Below are 26,023 nucleotides of genomic sequence, written 5' to 3' on the forward strand. Positions count from 1 at the left end.
TTCTTCTATTTAATCTCAAAAAGCTCCTAAAACAGTCAGTGATCCCTGTTGACCTCCCTCGGCTTTTATTACCGCTAATCATTTATTTAAGATCAGTTTTTAAAACCTTAGGATGTAACTACAGCCCAGCCCATGCAGCAGTATATGAATGACTAACCTCGTATTGTGGATGGATTATCTCAGTTGTTCTCCTGGCTGAAGTTTGGTCCTTTTACAGCATCCTGCCATGCGATTACATTTGTTCCTGACCACCGTGAACACTCACGTTAACTTTTATCGAGTGGGGAAAAAAGTTAGCTTGTTTATATTATGCTAACATAGCTGTGTCGCTGGCGGTCACGTAGCACATCATTATATACCAGCTAGCCCAACTTCAGTAACCCTACAAACGTCACTGCTGTTTAGTTTTCTGTCTTCTGTTATCACTTCCAGCATAAATGAACTGTACGTTTTAATTTGTTTCCAAAACCCCGCAGTCAGGACATGCTATATTGTATTTAGATAGAAGCTAGCGAGCTAACTTCCTGCTAACTTCTAACTCCGTTAAATGTCATAAATTCCGTTTTTATGGATGCCTGGATGTTAAACTCAATTGTTACACCTGGTAGAGCAGAACACAGATCATTTTATTAAAGATGAAAGACTTTAGACAGTTTTTCAACTCTCAGTAATGCCACAGTGATCGTTTGATATATGGACCTGCAGCGGAGTTTAGACCCAGACACGGCTAGTGACGTCAGACTGAACAACCGGATAATATATATGGAAAATTAGTGAGCTCGTATTTACAGTAAATATACCACATGTAAGTGCATTTCAGTTGTAGTATTTCAAGTTTTACACCAAAGTTTGTGTGTGTGTGTTCATGTGAGAGTGAGTGACTGAGGGAGTGAGAGAGAGACAGAGAGAGAGAACCGACCAAACAAGTGTCAACATAGTATTTCTGCCCAAGTACCAGCATGCCCAAAGCGTTTCTTGCTTAACCACATACCGCCATTAGAGACCAAAGAATCCTGTGGTTTTTACTATGCTATTCTACACATACAGTTACACAAAGGATGGAGTGGCGTGGGATCGCGTTAACAGTCCATTAAAATTTTGGATTAAATCCACCAAAGTCAACTTAATGAGTTTAAGTGGGATTTATATTATTAGCATAAAGGTAGTACAGTGTAAAGATTTCAAATATGACACATTTGACCTCTGACCTCTCAGGTCATTTGATTGATCTGAAGGTGATAATAACGTGTTAATAATGATGTATAGAGCGATTTAAAGCAATGTTTCTTACTGCCATTGTTGCGCTTTTGCCATTCAGGGAATTGTATACGGGGATTTTAAATATCAGATATTTGAGATATTATTTTATTATGACTTTGTTATGTACATTAGAGTACCAAATTATTACAATTTAAATACATAAAAATTTGAATATCATAACACTTTTATTGACCCATGTACTAAAGTCATATAAATATAAAAGAATAAAAAAATAATTGTACTTAAATCATTTCAAGTATATCAGAATGGGTTTATACAAGGCAAATAACAAAAGCCTGCTCTTTGTACTTGTTTTTACTGAACTGCAAATGTTTTAAAGTACGTTTAAAAATACCAAATAACAAAAAAAAATGAGTATGTACAAAATCTCTTAAAATTAAATACTACCCAGAGAATGAGCTTCCTCGTGGAGGTTTGTGCTCTTCGGGTGCTGCTTGTTCATAATGCTTCCTTCAGCAAAATAACACTAACCTGCTGCTGTCCCACAGATCCTCCTGTGTGTTTTTCCTTCAGGGGCTGAAAATGTAAATTTTAGGAACATTTTTAAAATATACTACCTCTTTAAGGAAGTCAATACTTTTTTTAATTTGCTGTAGTGTTTCTGCATTAGTGACCCAAGTATTCCCTCACTAGCAGCCCACCTCACTGGTACTGCAGTGAGGTGGGCTGCACCCTTTCTTTTTCTTGCATGGAGCTGGAGCTGCAGAGTTGTGGTGGGATATTGTCAGTGGCAAGTGGCAGTGACTTTCTTATAGAACGTGGCTTACTGGTTTGTCATTAGACTGCCTTTCCAGGTGAGTTGGCAGGGGCAAGGGCCACTGGGTTTAGGGAATGAGGAAGGTGATCCCGGGCCTGGCAGCAGGTCACGGAAGTTGAGGGAAAATAGCTGGGAAACGTTTTGTCCTCTGGGTCAAGTGTCATCTAAAATGGTTTGACCTAATAATTGGGTTGACTAGTCTCCATTTTGGGCAGCACAAGTAAGAATATCTTTGGAGGATCACCAGGAAACTCCCAGAAAGCCACTTTACCGTATGGGCTTTATTTTAGTTCCCACATGGTTAACTTTACGTAAGTGTCTTAAACCTTCACACTTTATGCAGATTAACAGCTCACTTTACTGCACGCTAACAGATATTCAGAGCTTCACACATTTTTGTATCCTGATCTGTTTCAACAGTCACTGCAGAGTTGGCATCATGTTTCATTTTGTGTGTGTCATAGTGCAAAGGCTGCATTCTCATGCAGTTGGTAAATTTGTGCTTAATCTAAGTCAGTATTTCCTTTTACTTTCTGTTGTTTCTTGAGCACTGAATGCTCAATAGATTCACAGCTGCTGAGAACAATAACCCATGACAGTGATCTTATATAAGCACCTGGCACTGGCTGCGTAATGGTAGTTTGTACTAATGATTGCTAGAATTTTCTCATACATACTTGTATCTGTAATACATTTTCTGTTATTTGGAGAATTACTTGTAAGATACAATTGCTTTGGATTCTCTTTAGGTTACCATTGTGTTATTAATGCTTTTGATGCTTATCACCTATCCTCTTGGTCAGAGCATGCAGATATACATTGACTTGTTATTTTTCTGCTGACCACCAGAGGGCGTTTCTGCCTGTTCTTATGCATCCAGACCTGGACGAATGACTCTGTGCTTAGCAGCTATCCAGACATGCTTCATATACATTCCGACAACCAGTGCCTCGTTTTCTCCAGACACCTGGCTTGAACCATCAGTGTCGGCCCAAATGCGCGAGGGGCTTTTACTGTGAAGCATCAGCTTACCTGTTCCAAAATGACAGATTGACTGCAAGCATGCTGCATCTTGTCACTTTCACACCTCCACCCCTCTCCTGTCCTTGTGTGTTTGGCTCACACACTCCCAATCTTTCTCTCCTGCACCCTTTCTGTTTCTGGCCCTCAGGGGTTTCAGTTACACCCTACATGCTCAGACAGTTGCACAGCTCACCGCGTTACGCACAGGTCTGTGGTCACAGATTAAAGGGATGTGTGCGATGGTATGGGCGCTGGTGTAAAAACACTCCCGCCTCAAACTGCAATGCCTGAAAAGGTATGCCGGAGAGCTGCATCTATTCATCAGTAACAGAGAAGATTATTATAAAGTGTCCCACTGAGTTACTAACAGGATTTCCCATCTTTCCTTCATGTTCACCTGACTGTTCATGAAAACTGCTCCGTGTTCCTGCATTGTTTGTTTACGTGCCACTTCGAGAGATTTCTGTGGCACAGTTTCTGATATTTAAGCTCTTGAGGGTCTCGTTTACACTGACCCAGCTAGAGTTTTGGCTTTTTAACTGCCACAGCATATCGCACCAATAAATCAAATTGTCATTGAGATATTCACAAAGCATGCAGCTATTTTAATGCCACAAACAGGTATCTCTAGGGATAAATGATAAAAATAGTAGCAGAAGATTGGTGTCCTGTTTGGACATGTTGCTAAACCAAAAGTACAGATTTTATGTTAGTCATGCAATATATTGGTCATCATCTTCAGGAAGCTCTACTTTGTTTGAACACATGTCATTTAGTTACTGTAACGTGTGTTTATCTTAATTATCAAAGAAATGCAGCAGTGCATCATTTTCTCAGTTTTGCTATGTAAAGCAAAATTCAAAGCATGCTCTAGTGGTTGTTGTCCGATTGATTGGACCAGTACGCACCATTTAGCCTATGTTATTCTTACTTGTTTATTCTCTATGAGGTTGCAGGGGCTTGTAAGGTCCTCTTAAGGTTTCAAACAAAAATGCACAGCTCACACACAGAGCTGCAAATATGCTGCCAGTTGCCGGTGGATGTTGTTGAACTGATGGTGGCTGGTTAAAAACTTAAAGTGTGTCAAGAAAATATTCCCCACTCCACCATCACCAACTGTTTATACAAAGCTGGATGGATTTGTGCTTTTGTGTCGTTTACTCCAAATTCTGACTGTACCATCCAAATGCTGTGGCAGACCTCGAGGCTCATCAGACCATGCAACAGTTTTCCAGTCTGCTTTTGCCCAATTATTAGTGAGTTTGTGCAAATTGTAGCCTCAGTTCTTGTTCTTAGCTGACAAGTAACCCAGTGTGGTCTTCTGCTGCTGTAGACTCCCTGCTTCAATGTTTGGTGTGTGTTAGGGGTGAGCAGTATAATCTTATAATTATATCACAATATATCAAGAATATTTGTGAACACAATATTTCTGATGATAAAGGGAAAACCCCCCCAGAACATTTTGTTGATGTTTGCAGGCAGCAGCATTCGGAAGTGTACGTTAATGAACAGGATTTTTCAACTGAGCTACTGTCACTGATGATATACTTCCTAGATTGAAATGTGACTCTATTGAAACAAGGTTCCAGCAGTACAGCAGCAGAGCAAGATTAAGTCAAATATAAGCACAAAAGTAGCCTATGTAGTGTTTTCCTTGGAAATTGTATGTGAAAATAATTCCCAATACTTCACTTTAACAAGACCTAAAGTATCACAACCTTGTACCTCATCAGGATATGCTCAAGAATGTCATATAGTAAAGCTAAAAAACTACCTGGGATGTTGTATCTTCCTCAGTGGAGTCATTTGGGCTGCACATCTACGGCTGCTAGCACCTCTTAATTCACAGACTGTTTGCACTCAGCGGTGTGTCTTTTCCACAAAATATACAAGCAAACAGCTGGAGCTGTTTTCTTGTATATTTTGCAAAAGTTGCACTTTGTTGGAGGTTTTATAAGAAACTTCATATATAGGTACTAGATCATCATTGGAGGTTGACACGCAGCTCTTATGCTCTGACATGCCTGGGCTAGTCTCACTGTTACACACAGCAGGGAACGTAAATGAATGATATCACAACTTGACATTTTTATATCACATAAAAATGCATACAGTATTGTCACAGAGGGTATGATACAGCACAGTCTCTTCTGCATGCCTCCGTGGTTATTTGAGTTACTGTTGCCTTTCTATTAACTTGAAGGAGTCTGGCCTTTCTCCTCTGACCTCTGGCATCAGCAAGGCATTTTCCTGCAGAAAACTGTGGTTCGCTGAATATTTTCTCTTCTTCAGACCATTCTCTGTAAACCCTAGAGATGGCTGTGTGGGAAAATCCCAGTAGATCAGCAATTTCTGAAAAATCCTCTGGCAAAAACAACCATGCCATTTTCAGAGTCACTTCAAACATCTGCTCTATTCTGATGCTCTTTATGACCTTAAGTTAGTCATCTTGACCATCTCTGTATGCCTAAATGCACCGAGTTTGATTGGCTGATTTAGATATTTGCATTAATGCAGAGTTGAACAGGTTTATGTAACAAAGCAGCCAGTGAGTGTATATGTCTCTAAACTCTTACTCATGTCCTCTTTAAGCTACATTTCGACTGCATTATTATATCTTATTCTGAAGCCTCAGTTTAGCTTCAGATGAATTTTGGAACATTTCTCCATTTGAGCTCACATGAACCCCTGTGAGGAAGATCAATGCATCCATTGAGTTCACCCATGTGCTGCATTACACGTCTGACTTCTGAAGACTTCTGAAAATCTGAAGCTTGAGATAAAGCTCTAAATGGGAAAAAGATTCTGCCTGTATTTACAGAGACACATTTCCTATAAATTGTCAAAGGGTTATATTTCATGGCTTAATGTCTGTGTCTTCGCAGATGACTTTTATAATCAAGAGGATCCCCGTAGTGGATATCATAAAACTAGATCTGTAACTGCAGTTTGACGTTGGACACAACTATCACTTACCATATTGGTGTAAAGCTTTATGTTGTGATCCTGACTTCAGTCTCTTATCAGATGACCGCTTAGATATTTCTTGCTGGTGATTTCATCTGTGAGGATATTGGAGACCTATTAGTCTCGCCAGCAGCTGAGAGAGGCAGGAAACCGAGGTGTTGGAGAAGTGACTGAACATCTGAGCTGAAGATGGCGAGAGTCTCTAAGTGGCATATTACCAGGCAGCCAGAATAATTTGTGCAGACAGGTAGAACGGTCTAACCTGTCTGATCCAATGTCAGGTGACGTCTTGTCCTCGAGGTCACTGTGTTAAAATAGAAGCTTTAGCAGAATATTGAGTCAGTAACGTCTTGTATGCAGGTTTAATACAGACACTGTAAAGCTGGCTGCTCCATGCCTATTAAGGTTTTCTGTTCAGGACTAATTTAAAAAATTACAGAGATAATTTTTTTAACTTCTGTGTACATCTCTTGAAGTCTCACTGTGGCTCCAGTTACAGCAATGCTAATGAGCCCTGCCTTTGTGGAGATTACAGTATCACAAGTGTTCAAGTCATGTGTGTGGATGGGCTTTTTAATGGTGTAGATATTCAGCCCAGCAGATAAACATGACCACTTTTTTTTACTAAATGACATGGCTTTGGGTACCAATTAGGAATACATTTATTCAATATTTGGATAAATGGGATGTTGGGATGTTGGTCCGATCCAAAATGATCCAAAGCTGGACTTTTTTTTTTTTTACAGTCAGCCTATGGCAGTTGCATCCAGTCTGTTTCCTATAATACAGGAGTGATAAATGAGCATATCTGCTGCTGTCTGCACAGAAATTCACATTTAACAGAACCAGCTGGCAGCCAGTTGAGTCTCTTCGAGTTGTGCTCACTGACATAGACTGATGGCAATGTGTTGGCATGTCTGCATGTATAAATTCGACAGCAGTAGTTTGCAAACGTGTACCCCCCTCGCATGAGCCAAGGTGTGAAAAAGGTTGTGGGTCATTATCAGAGGTTTCAGGTGAAACAATAAGACAAGGTCTCACCCTGTGTTAAGGCCCCTGGGATGGGATCTCAAGCTCAAAGAATCTATAGATAAACCTCAATCTGCTGCTTTATGTAGTAGATTCAAAGAACCACTACTGTCAGGATTTACAAAAGAGGTGCGGGGAAAATGTAATCATGTAAAGCAGCGGTCCCATACCCCTGGGCTGCGAGAGTTGAGGCTGTGAAATTTATGGTTTTCAGGGTTTATGTTATTTTTTTTTTTTATCGTTAACTCTGTTTCCCTGGGTCTTTTCCAGTGTGTTATTAATAAATCTTCTTTTTTTTGGTATCGGTACTGGTTTTATTTTGTTGTATTTATCCGCGACACCTTAAATATTGTTGGACATAAATCGGTCCGTGGCGCAAAAAAGGTTGGGGACCGCTGATGTAAAGCCATGGACTCAGTTATTTCTGCAGCTGGTCTTACTGCATATTTATTTGTAGGAGTTTCCCCTTCAAAACGTCAAACTTTAGGGAGGAGAGTATTTAAAGGATACAACTGTTTATTATTTAGTACTGAAGAAAAAGGTCCTAACTCTTTTCCACACAACTGCGATTAAGCAATTTAAAATGAATCACAGATGCCATTCAAGCTGCTCCTCGGATGTCAGATTAGTCATGCGGTCATCCAAACAGCTTGTTTGCAACCCGTTAATTTCAATAAATGTCAAGTAAATGCCAGGTCATTTCAAAGATGACCTAGCATTCAGGGCAGGTCCAGTGTCATGGAAAAGCAGAGGTGTTTCCAGAACACGCAGTTCTTTGTGGGTAGATTGTTTTATCTCACTGGCAAAAGCAATGGATTAGTCCTGGAGGGAAACTCCCACGTGAAGCTTTTATCCTCAAGAAAATAACTGGTGATTTTCTGACTATCGGTAATTTAGTTGGATGACTCTGCTGCATTTACTTCAAACAGTGCTCAGACTGCTATAAACAAAAGTGCGATATCTCTAAATTAGCCAAAACATTACTTTTTTTGTTCTGTTAAAGTATAGGGAGTATTTCCCCTGATCCTGGTAAATATGTGTCAGCAATGTACAATTTGAGATATGAAAGTAAAACAGGAAGATACATTGATATCATGTTGGCGTCATTAAATGTAACTAGATATTGTCATCTGTTGCAATCATCATCCTTTAGCTCGTAAAGGAAACTCATTCACGTTTAAAACCTTTGACTGCTCAAGAAAGTGGGAATCATATCTGGAAAACTTTTCTTAGTTTCCCGTTTGCTGTTCTGTTCAGTTTGCAGATAGTTTAAGTCACATACGTTACAACAACAAGCACAGATGATCTATTTCTCCTCACAACATCAAGTTATTATATGTCGATCAGCTCCCCTTGAAAGACAGGGACTACTGCGGTGGCACCTCTTGCTTGCTAACAGCCCTAATATTAACTAGTACATAAACAGATTCCCAAACAAATACACACAGCAGCAAAGCAGTGTGAGATATTTACGTGACCGACGTATGTGATGGCTAGGTGCCATTTTGGCGGCTTTGTCTCCATGCGAGGGCGAGCAGCTTTCGTAAGTTGACACCTACTCCTTATGATACGACATGTCATGCGGAGGAGGTCTTTCTGCATGTTTGTGGATATCAGTGTTGCTCTGTTAACGCCAGTCTGGCAGCGGGCAGTAACATGAGGAGCTGATGTAGTGTGTAAATTAAACGGGTCTCCTTGTATCCTGTCTTCCTCACCATAGATTGATGTCTGTGTGTCCCCCTTTTTTTTAAAAAAAACTTCTTTTTTTCTGTGATGTTTTACTCAGTAAGTTAAAGTTGTGCTTTTAAAGTGTATCAGTGAAAGCGAGGAGGCAATATAGATGCAGGTTTTGGAGGGGTTGCAGTCACAGACGGTTGTAAAAAGGCTGTCGTCTAACCCTGCTGCCGCACTGCAAGGATCACGGGGCTTTGGAGCCACACCACCCCGTTTAGATGGATGGGTTAACAGCAGCTTTTACCCCGTAGTATCCTTTGAGGGTCCGTGCCAAGACCACTTCAAAATGTGCAAACCATAATCCCCCTCTGACATTAATATTTTCAGATGGGAGGCAAGCAGAGAGCATGGTGTGTGTGTGTGTGGGGGGGGTGTCGATGTAAGCACGGTCTTTTTGGCTGGCCTTGTCGCATGCTGGCAGTGCTGATGGACATTAAAGCCATTACTCATGCTGGAGGCATGTCCAGAATGTATTCTTAGCCACTGTCTTCCTATCAGTCACTACAGAAAGGTTGGAGGGTCAAAAAATAAAGAGGTAACCAGTCTGCAGGGCTGTCTGCACCGCTGCTGTTTACCAGGGAGGGGGTGATATTTTAAACCTGTGAGAGTTCACATATTTACCCCACTGAGCCTGACTGACCTTGCCATTTGGTGGGGTGAAGAAGCTGGAGACCACTGATAGAGAAGAGAAGAGGCAGCGAGAGAAACCCTTCATTACTACTCGACAAGAAAGAGCGTTGAGTTTGTTTTTTCAGACAGAAAACAGCAGGAAGAGTACCAGAAGAAAGGGAGACTGAGTTGAGGAAAGGAGGCGACGGCACTTGAGGGAGGTGAACGGTAGCCAGGCTGAGCTGACTTCCCCCACCAGAGGAGGAGTTGCAGTTGCCGGCCAGGGCAGGTCCCAGGGCTGGCAGGGCTGGCCCTACTGCTTCTCCACCTCTGTTCTTTTCTCCTCAATCACTCCTCCTTCTCCTCCCTTTAACGATCAACTAAACTGCTGTGCAGTGATGAACTTGCCGGAAGCGCTCATGAGCAACAGAGGAATGCTTAGAAAAATCTTGCGAAATGAACTTTTTTGCCGCAAGTGAGAAAGATTCCTGAGGTTAAACCTCCCATAAGAGGACCTCCTCTGCATTACAGACTCTCACCCTTCTGTCTTCTCATCCTTTCTTTTTTGTTGTTGCACTCACTGGTTGAGTGCACTGAGAGACTGGGGGGATTTTTGTACTGTTTTTCTCTAGTTTTGCTTTTGTAAACCAGAAAAGTGGCAACTTTTTCAGTAGCACGGTGCAAGGACCAGCTCCACTCACCCAAGATGAGCCGCTGGCTGAAATGCACCTCCGTGCACTTTGTAGGTATTCATTGCCAATAATTTTACCTTGTCACCACCGTTATTGGAGCTCTGATTTCATGAACAGTGTGAATGTAGCCGAAAGCTGTGCTTTACAGAAGCAGCAGTGCAGTGGCAGAACTCTTAGATCAGCTCTCTGTGTACACATCGCCTGTTTTGAATCTTGGTTATGATTAAAATTTGCACTTGCTTGTTTTTGCTTTGTCTTTATTTTGACTTTCAGTGTAAAGAGCCACATTCTTATCAGGAGGTTTAAGAGTACTGTTTCCTTGCTTTGTAGCAACAACTCATGAAGCGTTTTAAATTCCTGGCACATTAAGGTCTATTCTTGTCTGTTATTATAGCAGAAAAGGAAAAATGACTCAGAAATGGACTTTGTTTTATGTGTGTTCGTGCCCGGCTTGCGTTTGGTAGTCAGCTAAAACTCCTGGGGACCAAATTATAGCTATTACTCTCAGCTGTTAAACTAAGTACAGCCTTGGTGAAATACATAACTGTTTGGTTAGAAATGTCTGATAGTTTGCTATCATCATTGACAGAACACAGACTGGAACAAGTATGATGATCGGCTGATGAAGGCAGTGGAGCGTGGCGAGGTGGACAAGGTGTCTGCTGTTCTCAACAAGAAGGGCATCATCCCCACTAAGCTTGACGTGGAAGGACGCTCTGCGTAAGTAAACACAGGCGCATGCAGACACACATGCATCCATGTGCAGTATGTTGACATGTATAGTCAGAGCTTTGAGCTTCAGCAGCACACACGCGTACCACACGAAGTGTAGTACAGTGAGATGACAGTGTACAGATCAGAAATCACTGAAACGTTTGTGTTTGTTTGAGTCCAGCATGGATTGGCAAAGATTTGTAAATCTAAAACCAGCAACAGCAATTCCAAACATTGTGGTGACCTCCCCACCGCGTGACATTCCTGACCTTTTTTTCCAGATAAAGCTTCTCTAAGATTCCTTCACAATTAGGTCACTCTCGCTCCAGAACGTCTTAAATAAGCACCACGTTACCCCTGCATGAACCTCCACAAATATAAACACAACAAAATGAAACGAGTGCAGTACATGATTCTGTCTCCATTTTTTTATATCCAGAAATTTCCCTTTTAGTTTCCCTTTGACCGGAGGTCAGTGTGGGAGCTGGTGTAAAGAATGTCCGTGGACACGAGGCTTGACCACATTGTCCGGAGGTGGTTTATGTAGTCCCTACAGGAAATGACTCCCTGCAAATTAAGATTAGATCCACTGTGATGCTTGCAACACCAAGTAATACATTTAGGCCCTGCTGCAGGCCATTACCACGATTTCTTGACATCTTGGAGGAGGAGCATGTTTTAAGTGAGAACCTGATATATTCAGAGGTTGTTGTTTTTTTTCCCTACTAACTCGATATGCACCCTGCAGTGTTAACAGGGCAGTAAGAAATAGAAGGAAAATAGGTCAGTCTGAAATGTGTATGAGGAATTCTCTGATGTTGCATCTCAGCCATCCAAAACCACAGATATGAACACATCTCCCAGACAGACCTTTAATGTAGTGCTATTATTAAAAATGGTTCAGCCTTGAAAAACAATACATTGACCTGTTTTGTTTTTTTTTTTTGTTTTTTTTTAAATGAGGTGCTCTGTTTTCTTCCTAAATTTAAACAGATTCTGACACCAGTTTTTCGGGCGGACAGGCGCCCTCGGTTTAATCCTAGATATATGAATGAGTCACTCGTCTCTGGCCCGTGCTGCGCGTTTATTTTGACAAAGCCTTTTTTAAACCATAAAACTCTGGAGCTCCAGATCCCAGACTGCAAAGGTGCAGAGTATTTTCAGCAGTGTGTGAAATTCTCTTGTGGCACCACCGCATAGACCGATGTGCACATGCATGCGAATAAACACAATTATACACACATCCTGATAAATGCCTGGTCTCATAATAAGGTGCTAGAATTTGTCAGAACTAAATCCAGAACCACAGCCTGCAGAGGTTGTTGTTTCCAAACACAGTCATGCTTATCATTCGCTGTTCCCCTGTGGATCAGAACCAGTTAACTGTAAAATGAATGAATATTCGAGGGGGGGCCGGAAGAGGTCACGATTTTGCCACGTCTAACCAAAACAAAAGTGAACCGCAACTCAGCCAGGCCACTTATAGTTCACTGGGCCACACACACACAGACACGCACACATGTGCATATGGTATTCTGGCCTTTGCAAAAGCCCACAAAGGAATGTTGAATGGTGATTCCTTATAATCATGGACCTCTGAGGGGAAACTAATTACAAGCTGTTACCCCCAATATATCATTTGGTGTGCCCTGGATTAGCCTCGTTGTGTAGAGCTAATGAATTCAGCCCTAAGTGTTTCTATCGCACCTTCCAGCTGAGTAAACAGTTTGCATCTCTGCTGTGGCTTTAGCTGGATCTCAGCGTGGTAAGCCCACCCATCACTAACGCTCATTCTGTGCAGACAAGGGCCTAGTAGCAAAAGTAGTTCTCATGACAGCATGAGCATACCACTAAAGACAGTCAGTCAGCTAAACCTCCAGCACAATCCTGGCACTGAGTGAATAGCTAATTTTGTGCTCAAGTGCTTTTGGGGGGTGCTTTTTTTGTTTTTTTAATCTAACTATTGTAAGATCTGAATTTCGTGTGTGTGTGATCTTGAGGCCAACTTGATGATAGATTTACAGGAAGTAACACTAAGCAGTCGCTGCCATTCTCTTTGTTATATATCAAATGTATTGCAATGTTCTCCTTGTCTGGCTACCAGGCAACGACGTTGACCTTCTCATTTTGATACGATGGATTTTGTGACTTACCACTGGCATTAGTGGACTTTCTTAAAACTAAGCGCAGCAGTGATTGACAGAGCTTTACAGAAACGAGTAGAGCAGCATGTTTTTGTGCACACATACCAATATTCACTTTCAGATAAGAGGGAGCTAAATGTAAGATATGAACATGGACTGTTGTATCCTCAGAGACGCACTTTGTCACACATGGTTCAGCTAGCGTCATACTAGGGTTTGATAGAAAACAGAAACAAGTGGACTCTTTTAAAAATAGCAGCCATATCCAGTAGACTGACAACCTGAAAGCTCCCCAAGGAGCAGATGTGAAAATGTAATGTGCTCTGTTAAAGCCAGAGCCATTAGTCTCCAAAAAAAAATCTTGTCTAACCATTTCACTGAGGTCTCCATGTATTTATAGCATCAGTCCTTTGCATTTGTTGAATATCATACTTTATTTAAGATGGATTTTTGGCATTTTTGCCTTTATTTTATTATTGTAGAGACAGGAAATGCCAGATTTTCAGGCTTGGCCATTTTGGCTTTGAGTTATATTTGCTGTCAAGACAGTCATCGCTCTCTATTCTTCAAAGTCATGGGGAAATGCACTCAATTAATTGCACTTATGTACCTTTAACTTTATTTCAAAGCATTCTTTGAGTTCCCTTATGGAAAGTGATGTAGGTTATGAACTTAGTGAGGGGTATCACCCCACTTGGATAGCTTTACTCTGCTTCCCGTCTGCTGTTTGGCCTGGAGAGCCCAAGACGCCACTGCTCCACAGAAGATCAGCATCTCCTGGTCATCAACACTGCTTTTAATACACACGCCAGCGTTGAGGTGACAGCCGAGCTGTCTCCTTGGCAGATAACTTGGGGTTAGTGTATGAACGGGCTCATGTGTCCGGGTGGGTGTCAGACAGAGATTAGCTTACACACAAGTGCTCCGCAGTCTTGCATGGAGACTAGCAGCAGTGCTGCTGTGGGTTACATTGGACAAGCGCAGCTGGAACGTTTCCAGTTGAAGGTGATGATTAAATACATGTTGGCAAACACGTGCAGTGGGAAACGGCTTAACTAAGTAGGCAATTAACGAGGGAATATGTGCACTGTGTAGCAATCGTGCATTAAACACTTTCGCTCCAACTTGCACTGAGTATGTTCAGTCGAGTCACATGGTTCTCATTGGTCGATAGATTTGATAATTTGGCTTGGGTATCCCAGTCACAACACTTGATTGATGCTGTAGATATCAATAAGCTTACTATTCATGTCTATTAACTATTAGCTATTACCATGCATTCAACATTTTTTGTCGGTAGACACGTTTTTTTTTCTGCAAAATAAGCAAGTTTGTGTCGCTCCTAGTTGTCACTTAGACCTCACAAACCCTGAGGGCTCTCGTTATGTTTTGAGAATGCTGATCCTGCTGATAGCTTGGAGCCAGGCATCAGTTTGCAGCCCCTCTCTTGTCTCTCAGTTTTACCCTCTCCCCTGTCTCCTTACACCCTATCACGTTTTCACTTGCCCTTCTCAACTCTGTGCTCTCTGCTCTCTGCTACATACCTCTCACCCATGCCCTGTCAGTCTTTTCTGGCTTTTTTATTTCTTATTTATTAATTTTTAATTAATCTCCATCTCTCTCTTGTTTTCCAGGTTTCATTTGGCTGCAACACGAGGACACTTAGAAGTCCTCAATCTCATCCTGGGACACAATGTTGATGTGACTGCGAGTGACGCCGCTGGTAAGTTTGTTGCACCAAAAGCCTTGTGCGTGATTGCTTTGATTGCTAGCAGATCGTAGCAGTCACTCAGAGTTTGGATAGAAGACACTGACTTGTCTGCAAACGCTCTATGAAATGTAAAAAGCGCTATGGAAACTGGAAAAAGAGCATGATCACCTTCATAGCTCAGAACCATTTAGCATGCACACTCACAGACCCTTAAAGGTGCAATATATTTCTGCAGCTGTGAGTATATGTTGCTTGGACCTGAGCAGACCGTCATAAATTTTATCCACTGGTGACAGCAGTTCTCACTGCCGAGCGACTAAGGCAAAGAGTATGCAACCTTCAAAAGAGTGGTAATGCTAAATACTTTGAAGAACAAATGACATCATGCTGTTACTTTCCACAGACTGAAGAAAACGGCAATCCCATCCCTATAAAGGGCGTAACAAAGGTTTTAATACTAAAATTACAACTGCTATTATAGCAACAATGAAATTACTTCATAATCTAGTTTGACTGAAACAAATCTGTATGCTGTATTTACAGAAATATTGCATTTCTATTTAATATAATGAATTAATCTAACATCATTTGAAGTCCTCTAAACAGATTAAACGACACATGTACTGTAAACACTTGTAGTATGTGCATCAGATGGGGTAATTGCATGTTGTGGCGTGTTTCTCTAAATATGCATACATGCAAATCGTGGGTTGTAAATTAACTTTTTTTTGTTGTTGTTTTGAAATTGCTTTTGTCTCTTTCAGGTAAAAGTGCTCTCCATCTAGCTTCGAGAAATGGACACTCTCTGTGTGTGCAGAAACTCCTGCAGGTAAAGCGCAGCTGTCATTGTTAGAAAACGTATGCCAAAATGAAATGACATACTACCTTTTTATTTGGTACAGTTTCACAGTCACTGGTCAGTCAGAGGAGATTCCCTCTCAGCCCCATTAAATTCTTTTTGCCAAACAGCTGTGGCTGCTGAGGCCACTCCATATCGGTCAACAGTAGTGCTTGTTGAGTCACCGTGGCCCTCTGGAGGATTTATGTGTTTACAATAAGGCGGCTGTCTCTCTGCAACATTGTGCTCTCATTGTCTTGCGTCCCTTCCCCCTCATGCCCCCCTCATATCTGGCATGGCAATGATCTAATGGAGGTTGTGGCTGTTGGCAGGGGGTTGTCAGAGCTGTTGACAAGCCTACCCTCCTGCAAACCTGCCATCCATTCTTAGTGCCGTCATCACACCAGACATAGCAGCTGGATGCCCACCACAGCTACTGTCTCCCTCCGTCAGCCCAAACCATCACGGTATAGGATATCCCACCTCCAATGCGCTACCTTCAGCTCCCATTGCTGTTCTACGCCCCCTCTTCACTATGTCATTTGAGCATGCTGCTAATTTTTGGCCCTTGTTGCTAGAGAGAGTGGAGTTTTTATAGTGGGGGACAGATCGTACTGTCAAGCTTACCCAGCAACATCAGGCTCCTGTTAGCATAGAGTCCTGCAGCCCTCATCACCACAGCACTACAATCACTGGAGCCCAGTCAGTGGAGTGGGCTGTGTGTAGATTTCACAAGCATTTGAGCACAGCACCACTTATCCTAATATGACCTTCCTTCTTCTGCCTTTTAGTTTTCACTGCCAGCTGCTGGAAATACATGATATTTAGGGTGCTCCTGTTTTACACACCTGCAACAAGGAAACCTAATTAAACCACTGCTGGACAAGTAGACTGGCATAAGAGAACCTGAGTGTCTGTACTCCACTGAAAACACTTTGTGTCCCTACATAGTTACAGTGCATGTTAGTAATGACCAAACAGAATTGTTAAGGGGTCATTTCTTTGTTATTTGAATCAGATTACAGCTTCTGCCTGGCTCTGTGTCATTATACTATAATACACTGAAACAGGTCTGTGCTAACGAACCTGTAATGTAAAGTGTGAGTTTACCTTTTTATATTGACAATAAGTCATATTCTTTATTTGTTTTGATACACGCTGTGTAACAGTTTCTACATTTTCTTTATCTGAGTTTATCTTTGTTTTTAACAGCACAACTCTCCAGTTGGAAATGTGGACCTGCAAGGAAGAACGGCTCTACATGATGCTGGTAAGACTATTCTACGGCAAGGCAGGGAAAAGTTATTTCACACAGCAATTCATTAACATTTGTAGTTCCAAGGACTTTACAAATATTGTAAATTTCAAGAAAATGATAAAATAACAGACTGAAAAGTAATGCACCATAAAACCAAAAGAAGAATACAAAGAATAATAAAAAGTGGCGTGAAAGAGGTTACAGCCGATATATCTGAGATCCAAGGGGAGTCGATTTCAGCATGGGGTACTACAAACATTAAAAGCCAGTTTGGCATTTTGAGTTTGAACTCTGGACACCACCCGCTGTCCAATCCCTGCAGACTTGTAGAGCAACATACAGTGCTGACCGCCTGTCATGAAAAGAAGGAAGCACAAATAATTTAGAAATCTCTAAAAATTAAAGAATTCAGTTAACTGAATTTTTATATCCAAATTTGAGCCAGCAACCACTAAAACCAAGTTTTCTGTTCAGGAATGATTGCTTAATTTAAAAAAAATAATGCACTTTACTATTTTTTTCTTATTTTTTCTAAAACCACAAATTTTTAAGTTATATAACAACGATGATTATATTGTAAGAATTTGCACATAGTGATGTATTAACACTTCTAGGAACATTAAAAAAGTTATTTTGGCATTTACAAGTACTGTTAATTTATGGCAGCTGTGGTATAAACCATCCATGGGCGGTTAAGCACTGTACACTATATGGACAGATGTATTGGCCCACACCTTTCAATGTTTGAATTCAGGTAAAATTTGGCCTTTGCATACATTAGTGATAGTATGAGTAATTCTAAAGAGCTCACTGAATTCGAGCCTGGTGCTGTAATAGGATGCCACTATTGTATCTCATGAAATGTCTTCCCTCCTAGATATACCACTATCATAAATCAGTAGCATTATTGCAAAGTGCAAGTGTTTGGGAAACACAGCATCTCAGCCATGTCTGTGTCCGACCACTGAGTGCTGATGCACACTGACATTCTGCTGAGTTTCTGGCATTGGCTCCCATACCTGAACAGCTCCTGTAGGTGTCCTGTGTTGGTGGCCCAGTACTTTTGTCCATATAGTGTATTTTGCATTTTGGTCTAAGAAAAAAAAGACTCAGTTCAAAGCTTTAAGTAGTATGCTCTCTCTCATCTAATGTTGAGGTGACATCACTCTGTTCCAGCTCTGATTCCACTGCAATAAAGTGCTCAGTGTATTTTAAAACTCTATTCTAGTCCACTGTAGTCCTGATTCTATTATAATCTACTAGTACTGACAGCAGCAGTAGAAGATTATAGTAAACAACTATCCTGCTGCTACTAAATTATAGGTGTACTACGGTAAAATAGAGCTGGTACCCTGTGCAGTAGCACAATAGTAACTGCTGTAGCATCAACCCAATTGAGTTCTATTCAAGTACTCACTCTACTCTGTATGTGTGTACTGGAGTAAACTCTACTCTTTTCTCTCTTTGACTGTTTTCCATAATCAAAGCCTACGCATGCGTGCATATGGATGTTGATGTTTGAGACATTATAGAAAATAAAATTCAGCAGTTTGTTTAAAGGCGGTTTGCGTATAGCTTTGATGGTACTATTTTCAACATCAACAGTGTCTGTGCTTGTTTTTCCGTGGTAAATGAGATGAAATGATTGCAGCGCTCTGTTCTTTTTCTCCACAGTCATGGCGGGCTGTGCCTCCAGCGTCAAACTTCTCTGTGACAGCGGGGCGGCTGTGAATGCCACCGATTTTGTGAGAATTGCTTTTGCTCTTTGTTTTGCAGTATTTTTCTGAAAAAGCCCAAGCCATTTTGTGCTTGTGTTTAGTCCTTGAGTTTGCCTTGTGTGGAGGTCTTAAACTACATTTAAAGTCATGTTAACCTAGTTTACATAAATGCTCTTTGTGGATCAGATCATGAAGGAGTGTACTCACATCTGTAGAGGAATGTGAATGTTTTTTTTATTTTCTTTCTTCAGGATGGGAGGACACCTCTGATTCTGGCAACCCAGATGTGTCATCCCCGTATTTGTCAGCTGTTGCTGGAGCGAGGAGCTGACATTACTGTCCGGGACAAACAAAACAAGTAAGATACACTCCAATTTGCCGAGCGGGCCTGTTAGAGCAGTTTTAATTGAAGTGGAAAGCAAGATTTGGACAGATTATATAGTTTGAAAAGTTAAAACAAGTCTCATTTCTTCTGGCGTTTTTGTGACATTAACATGAAACCAGTTTAGATTGAACAGGCAATAAAAGTTTTGTTTTTAAAAGGGAAGCAAACAGAATCCAACACTGAAAAATACAGCAGTAGTAAGAGCTCATGAAGGCACCACCAGCCTGAACCCCTGTTATGAGGCAGGATGGATCCATGCGTTCATGTTGTTTACACCAAATTCTGAACCTGCCCTCTGAATGTTACAGAATTTAAGATAATTTGATTTGACAGGAGTCGCACACAATGTGGTCTTCTGCTGCTGTAGCCCATCTGCATCAGGGTTTGAGCTGTTGTGTGTTCAGAAATGCTCTTCTGCACACCTTGGCTGCAGTCAGGTTACTGGTACATCCCCATCAGTTTGAAGCACTCTGATGATTCAGCTTTGCCTTCATTATAAACCGTCTCTGACGCCTTCAGGACCGCGCTGATCCTCGGCTGTGAGTTCGGCTGTAAGGATGCAGTGGAGGTGCTGCTGAAGAGCGGCGCCGATGTGAAGACTGTGGACGGCTTGGGTCACGATGCACATCACTACGCTCGCTTCAACAAGGACCAGGAGCTCATCACGATGGTCAAAAGTTACATCGACAAAGCCAACAGAGGTCAGAGAGCAGGACAAGAAACAGCTATTTCTAAATTTGCTTTTGGAAGAAAATAAATAAATAAAACTTTCCAGACTAACCTAAAGATAAAGGAAAGGTCTAAACCTTAGTGTCACACTATTTATTTATTTCTTTTGTTACTTGGATACTTAGTGGCATAAAACACATCAGCGTGACGGCTCACCAGATTATTTACGTACAAAGTGAAAGGTGATTTTTGTAAAGACTAACAAAAGTGTAGCCTTTAGGCTACATGACAGTACTATTATTACATATGCTATCAATAATGACAAGATGCTATTTAACTTTAAGTATCTGCTGGCTTCGAATCATAAGTATACAAAGTTATACATTTCAAATCCTGTGTTTTGTTTTTTTGTTCTACATGTCTTACAACACTTTCACAGCTGCTTCCTTTTGCCTTCCTTGGTTGTGTTCTCTCTGAACGTGTTTTTGTCTTATCCTGATAACAAACAGCGGAGGAATGAAATGTCACCTTTCGCTTTTCTGGTTGTGTTGCAGATAAAGAAGCCGCAAAGATAGAACAGTGGAAGCGACAGGTAACGCTGAAACATGCAAAAATCACATCATCTTTAAGTCTCTTTAATATAATAATAAAGAGCATTTGTTATTCTCCACATTTCACTCATTGTGGAGTATGTCATGGTGACATGTAGCCTAATGGAAATGGTGCTGAAGCTCTATATTTGTTAAAGATAACGGTGGTCAGAGTTGCTTATATTTCCAGCACTGTAACCTCGCCCTCTCCTGCTGCTCCCTCCACATCTCTCAACATCTTTTTTGGTGTTGTTCAGCACACCGTTTATACATTTCAGGCTACATAGATCTGCTCAGTTGTGCAACGCTACCATCTAGTGCCTATAAGTGAGAATTGTTCTGTGATTTCATGACTGTGGTAATGTTAAATTAAGATCCTGTCTTATCCTCAGCATTCAGTGGAGAGAACAGAGGCAGCTGAGATTAACAGAAAGGACCAGATCATACATGTAAGTGCTGTGTAACGTCACCATACTCATTACACACAAACAGTCTTTTCTATTTTTGATTCATCATTTTAATTATTTGTTTAAAGTTTTGTCTTTTTTTGCTGTTTGTTATTCAGGATCTGGAAAGGCAGAATGAGACTCTGCAGGAAGGCCTCAGGAAGTACTACCAGGAGCAGAAAGCGCTCTTAGATAAAGTCAACATGCTCCAGCAACAGCTCACCCAGGTAAATCCAGGCTAATGTATTCCCACAGTGACAGAGCCCCTGTGCACAACGGTACAGTAAAGCCTTCCAGGCGTCTGGCTCACTTTGTTCACTGCACCTGCCGGATGGTTTTGCACGTCCTTCTTAGGACTGAAATGATGAATTAAAGTAAAATGTAATAACAACAGCTAAGCTGAGTCACGCTGCTTTGGCATAATGTCTCCTTTTCCTCTAACATAAGGAGTGTAATTTAGGAAATGTGTGATAATTTTCTAACCCTAGGTGTTGAGGAGGAAGAGCTGGCTTATAATTATATTAAAAAAAGGGAGACTTTCTTAAGTGAGCATGATAGCTGCCTGCTATTAGCTGCCAGAACAATTTCCAATACGCAGAAGGGCAAGGAAATTCAATTAAATGAAATCAGCTGTCATTTATTAATCTCTCATGTGAGTTGACTTGTGATCCTTTTTCATCTGCAGGAAAAAATGGCCGCAGAAGACTCTCAAAAAGAGGTATGATAGAAAAATAACCACTTACTCCTGCCTGTGGTTCATTCACAATGTTCGCTTTTATCCTTCATTATAAACTGCATGCATACGTAACTTGAACAACAAGGAAACACTTTGTATGACAGTGCTGGTTAATGATTGTAGCTTGCTCTTTGTGAAATTGTGTCCTGTGCACAGTGAACTCTTTTCTTCCAAGAGCTCTTCCCTTTTTTTAGGTTATCAGCATTTAATAAATAAGGAATAAATAACAGTCACTTCAAAGTAAAAGGAAATTGTTAAACTAGTCTATAAATAAGCGTGAAGCTGCTCACCCTTTAAAGCCATGGATGTCGAGGTGTTTTGTGGATTTATTTTACCGTGCGCGGATCAGTGTTTGCCTGCAGCTTAGTATCTTGGGCGCAGGAGCAGTTTTGTCTCGTAAAGATGTGCCAACCTGCAGACCAGATTTCTTCTCTTCGGGACTTCAGGCCTCACCTCCCTCCCTTTGACTTCTGCTGCCTGTAGAAGCATTCGTTTTTCACTCTGCCTGCAGCACATCCAAACGTCTTCGCTAAGCCCCTTTAATATCTGATGCTGTTAAAACTTTTTGAATTAGAAACATCAGTGGTGATAACACAAACTGTAGCACACATAGGGAGTAGATGCATTTAGACATATGGTTAGTAGGTACATTATCTGATATCTGTGTTTTTCATGTTACGAACTGTTTCAGAGTAAATTGTTTGATTGGTTTGGCCTTTTCTGAGCATTTCATTTAAAGTGTTGAAGTGTGAGTTCTTACCCTCACTGCTTTTAACATTCTTCTTCTTCTTCTTCTATTAGAAGGAACAGTTGAAGATGTTACTCAGCACCAAAGAAAAAGATGAAGGCGCTCGAGGGCAGGAGACTGTCAAGGTCCAGCTCCGGAGTACTTTGGTTAGTGAATTTATGCATGTGTGTGGTCTCTGCTTCGAGGTAATCCTTATGAAAGTAAAATGTTTTCGGATTCAAGTTTAACAGGCATGTGCAGCCTTCTGATTACAGCAGTGTTATTTTATTTGTATTTTTATGTATTCTGTCTAATCGGTCAGTTTGTAATCGATTTGTCCATCTGTGTTTTCACAGGGGGAATACTCTGGTCAGTCGGTTATCAAAGGTCAGCTTCCTGCTTATTTTGGGCCATAAAGAAAAGACTGTAATTTCAAACTTTAGCAGCAGAGTTTGTGTTTGCTTTAGTTTTACGTTTGTGTGCTGTTGTGTTGCAGGTAAAGAAAATGTTTTTGTCAAAGGTCACAGCCTGGATTCTGATCAGGTATTTCCCCCCCTGTGAACAGTTTTATATGTGCTGCATGTGTCTGGTGTCTATGCACGTCTTTCTTTCATAGTTTACATCTAAAAGGTTTGAATGTACAGTGGTGGGTGGGGCAAAGCTGTGAATGACTTTATTGTGCAATATAAACATATACTATACTAATTCAGCATCTTTTTCCTATCTCTCTCTAAAGATGCTCAGAAATCCTCCCCTCTCACGTTCATTATCCCGACCGCTGGAGAAGGGTCTTGCTGGTGAGCTGGATGCGCTCCGAAATGAACTTGAGGCAGTCAAGAAAAGACAGCAGGCAGCTGAGGAGGAGACGACACGGCTTCAGTCTGCACTGAGCCGTAAAACCAGAGAGTGCCAGGAGCTACTTCAGAGCCGAGACACCATCCAGAAACAGGCTGACCAGCAGGTTCAAGAGCTCGAGGACGCCTTGGGAGACGTCCAGAAACGGATGCTGGACTCTGAGTGCAAGGTCAAACAGCTGCAAGCCCACGTAGTCGCTGTCAAAGAACATTTAGGAGGCCAAGCGGCAGAAGAACTGCGCACTCAGCTCCAGGACGTCAAGGCCAAGTATGAAGGTGCTTCGGCCGAAGTGGGCCGCGTTCGCAACCGCCTCAAACAGAGTGAGAAGGCCTTGGAGGAGTACAAGAGCAGTGAGAGCCAACTAGCAGCTGAGACGGAGAGGCTGAACCATGATGTCCAAAATCTGACTGCAGAGCGAGACGTACTGAGAGAAACACTTTTAGAAATGGAAACCCAGCTGAAAGAGGCCCAGACTAAACATGGCAACACCGTACCGGCCGAGAAGTTCGACAACATGAAAAACCTGCTCACCAATGCAGTTGACGAGAAGGAACGGCAGCTCGCCGAGCTGAGGGAAGACTACGATCGGGTGCTGGAGGAGGTGGCGGAGCTCCATCGAAAGCTAGACAGCCCCTCCTCACAGGGAGGCCCGAGGCCGTTGTCTGCTGAGGAGCAGCAGGTCTGGGCAGCACTGGAAGATGAGAACGCTACCCTGAAAAAGACATTGGTGGAGGTGACTGCAAAAAGCCAGGCTCTGATTCATGAGGTTGAGAAGAGTGAGGATGAAAAAGACATGCTACAAGAGCAGCTGGATGAGCTTAACAGCAGGATTGAGGTGGACTTTATACCGATACAGAACCACGAGGAAGTTCGGAGGAACATGGTAACGGCTCTGGAGGATCTCGAGGACAAACTGGTGGAAGCCGGCGAACGTTGCGGAAGAGCAGAGGCACAAGTCCAACAGCTTCAGACCGAGAGGGGCGCGTTGCAGAAGAATATCAGCAGCCTCAGCAGCACGAGTGAGAAACAACAAAGTGAGATGGACACTATGAGGTGTCAGAATGCCGACCTGATAAAGAAAGTTGAGCTTTTGCAGAAGAGATGTGAAGACAGAGATAAAGAGTGTGTGCAGCTGACCACACAGAGTCAGACTCTCAAAGAGAGCTTGGAGGGACAGTATGTTCCCAGACAGCAGCACGAGCAAGTGAAAATGGAGTTAAGTTCCACCTTAGAGAGCGTTAAAGCTGAGATGTTAAAGTTGGACACAAGTCAAAAAGAAAGTGGGGAAGAGTTGAAGAATGTGAAAGAAGGAAATGAAAAGTTAAAAGAAAAGTTAGAAAAAGTTCTGCTGGAGATGAAAAATGACTACATCGGTGTAAAAGACCACAGAGCTATCACAGACAAGCTGAATGCTGCCGTGGTCGAGGCAGAGAATAGAGCAAATGAGGCGTCTGCAATGCATGCGTTGGCTCAGGATGAAACTGTTAAGCTTACTCACGAACTGGAGGCTCAGAAGAAAGAGCTTGATACCATACAAGAGGCTATTCAGTCTAAGTTTGTGCCTCTGACAACAGCTGAGGAGAAGGAAACCTCTTACAGCACCCAGGTTAAAGAGTTGACAGCAAAACTGTTGGAAATGGAAGAGAAGTATGACAAAGAAAAGACTGCCAGAGAGGGCAACAGACAGGAGGAAAAGAAACTGAAAGTTGAGGTGGAATCTGTTCAGAGGAGACTAGACGTCGCTCTGGTTTCCAGTGAAAAGCACAAAGAAAATGAGGAGGAGTTCAAGGCTAAATGTGAAGAACTGACCCAGAAGTTGGTCAACTTAGAGCAGCAGCTCGACGAGGTAACACTTCAGAAAGCTGAACTTCAAGAGCAAAATGCCCTGTGCAATGCTCAAATTCAAAACCTACAGGAGCGTCTGAAGTCAGAGCTGACACGCATATCGACATACGATACCGAGCTCAAAGCCCTCAATGATGCCTTACAGCAAGCGCAGGCTGATTGCAAGAAAGCAAGAGAGGCGCAGCAGGCGGAGGCCCAGAAGGTGTGCGCCTTTCAGAAAGAAGTGCAGGAACTCCACCGGGAGCAGGAGTCTCTGCTGCAGCATGCCGAGGCCAAGGAAGCCCTGGAGGCTGAAGTGGCTAAGCTACACCTGGCTCTCCGCGAAGAGGAGGAAAACAACGCCCAGAGGGCGGAAGATGTATCTGCTCTGCAGTCAGAGCTCCTTCAGGCTACTCAGGCTCTCGAAGAGATCCGCTGTAAGGAAGACCAAATGAACGAGCTGAAGAAGGAGAAACAGCAGCTGGAGGAGGAGGCCGCCAGCCTGAATAACAAGCTGCTGAGCTTGGTAGAAGAGCGTGAAAAGGTCCATCAGGAGGCAACAAAAGCAAGAGAGGGCGAGAGCAGGGCGAGGACGGAGATGGAGGCAGTCCAGGAGAAGGGGCGCGCCATCGAAAGGGAGATCAGAGAGCTGAAAGAGAGATACGATGAGTCCCTCACCACCATCTGTGACCTGCAGAAGAGGATTCAAACATCAGCTGAGCAGACCGAAGCCAAAGACAAGAAGGTACAAAACAATTCACAGTATAGTCTTAATTGTTCCCAGTTTCATTTGAGAGATTTTGATCAATTTTACGCGTGTTTCACATAAACTCTGAATGCCACTGTAACAATGAAAAGCATGATAATGACCACTGAGACGCGTTTGTCATTTATTTTGATGAATAGAGGAAAAAGATTTTTCTGACATTTTTCCATTTCTACTGTGGAAATCCTTGATCGACGTTAAATGATCTTTAACGTCGATATTTGTCCTGCTCTTTGTCTGTGTGACAGATCACAGAGTTGCTTACAGACGTTGAGCGATTAAAGCAGGCGCTGAATAGTCTGTCCCAGCTGACATACACAAGCAACACACCCAAGAGGCAGACGCAGCCCATCGACACACTCCAAGCTCAGATCAAGAGCCTACAGCAGCAGCTGGCTGTAAGTGGACACACATCACATGCTAAAACGTGTTCTAGACAAACTATATAAATATAGACCGCCAAAAGTATTCGCTCACCCATTCAAATAATTGAATTCAGGTGTTTCAATCACTTCCACAGTCACATGTGTATAAAATCAAGCACCCGTGC

The 26,023-nt window shown here is 42.1% G+C and overlaps 1 protein-coding gene across 3 annotated transcripts in view; it reads left to right on the forward strand.

The window, feature by feature from the left end:
- uacab (uveal autoantigen with coiled-coil domains and ankyrin repeats b) overlaps positions 1-26,023 on the forward strand; it is a 40,815-nt gene that overhangs the window by 11,167 nt on the left and 3,625 nt on the right. The window contains exons 1-17 of one of the 3 annotated variants that reach the window (XM_086292494.1): positions 9,413-10,146; positions 10,682-10,812; positions 14,585-14,673; positions 15,426-15,490; positions 16,712-16,769; positions 18,432-18,502; positions 18,727-18,833; positions 19,380-19,561; positions 20,084-20,121; positions 20,512-20,568; positions 20,685-20,792; positions 21,251-21,283; positions 22,103-22,195; positions 22,385-22,415; positions 22,525-22,571; positions 22,765-25,452; positions 25,722-25,871. In XM_086292494.1, the coding sequence (XP_086148620.1) occupies positions 10,715-10,812; positions 14,585-14,673; positions 15,426-15,490; positions 16,712-16,769; positions 18,432-18,502; positions 18,727-18,833; positions 19,380-19,561; positions 20,084-20,121; positions 20,512-20,568; positions 20,685-20,792; positions 21,251-21,283; positions 22,103-22,195; positions 22,385-22,415; positions 22,525-22,571; positions 22,765-25,452; positions 25,722-25,871 (3,915 nt within the window). In that variant the 5' untranslated portion in view covers positions 9,413-10,146; positions 10,682-10,714. Of the gene's footprint in view, positions 1-9,412; positions 10,147-10,681; positions 10,813-14,584; positions 14,674-15,425; positions 15,491-16,711; positions 16,770-18,431; positions 18,503-18,726; positions 18,834-19,379; positions 19,562-20,083; positions 20,122-20,511; positions 20,569-20,684; positions 20,793-21,250; positions 21,284-22,102; positions 22,196-22,384; positions 22,416-22,524; positions 22,572-22,764; positions 25,453-25,721; positions 25,872-26,023 lie in introns of those variants that run through there. The other 2 variants (XM_086292484.1, XM_086292475.1) reach the window with 2 other exon arrangements.

This window comes from Aulonocara sp. 'chitande type north' Nkhata Bay, linkage group LG1 (genome assembly GCF_057382095.1).
Source record: "Aulonocara sp. 'chitande type north' Nkhata Bay isolate Kocher_YH1m ecotype deep benthic linkage group LG1, A_spYH_male_GT1.1, whole genome shotgun sequence".
Classification (NCBI taxonomy): Eukaryota; Metazoa; Chordata; class Actinopteri; order Cichliformes; family Cichlidae; genus Aulonocara; species Aulonocara sp. 'chitande type north' Nkhata Bay.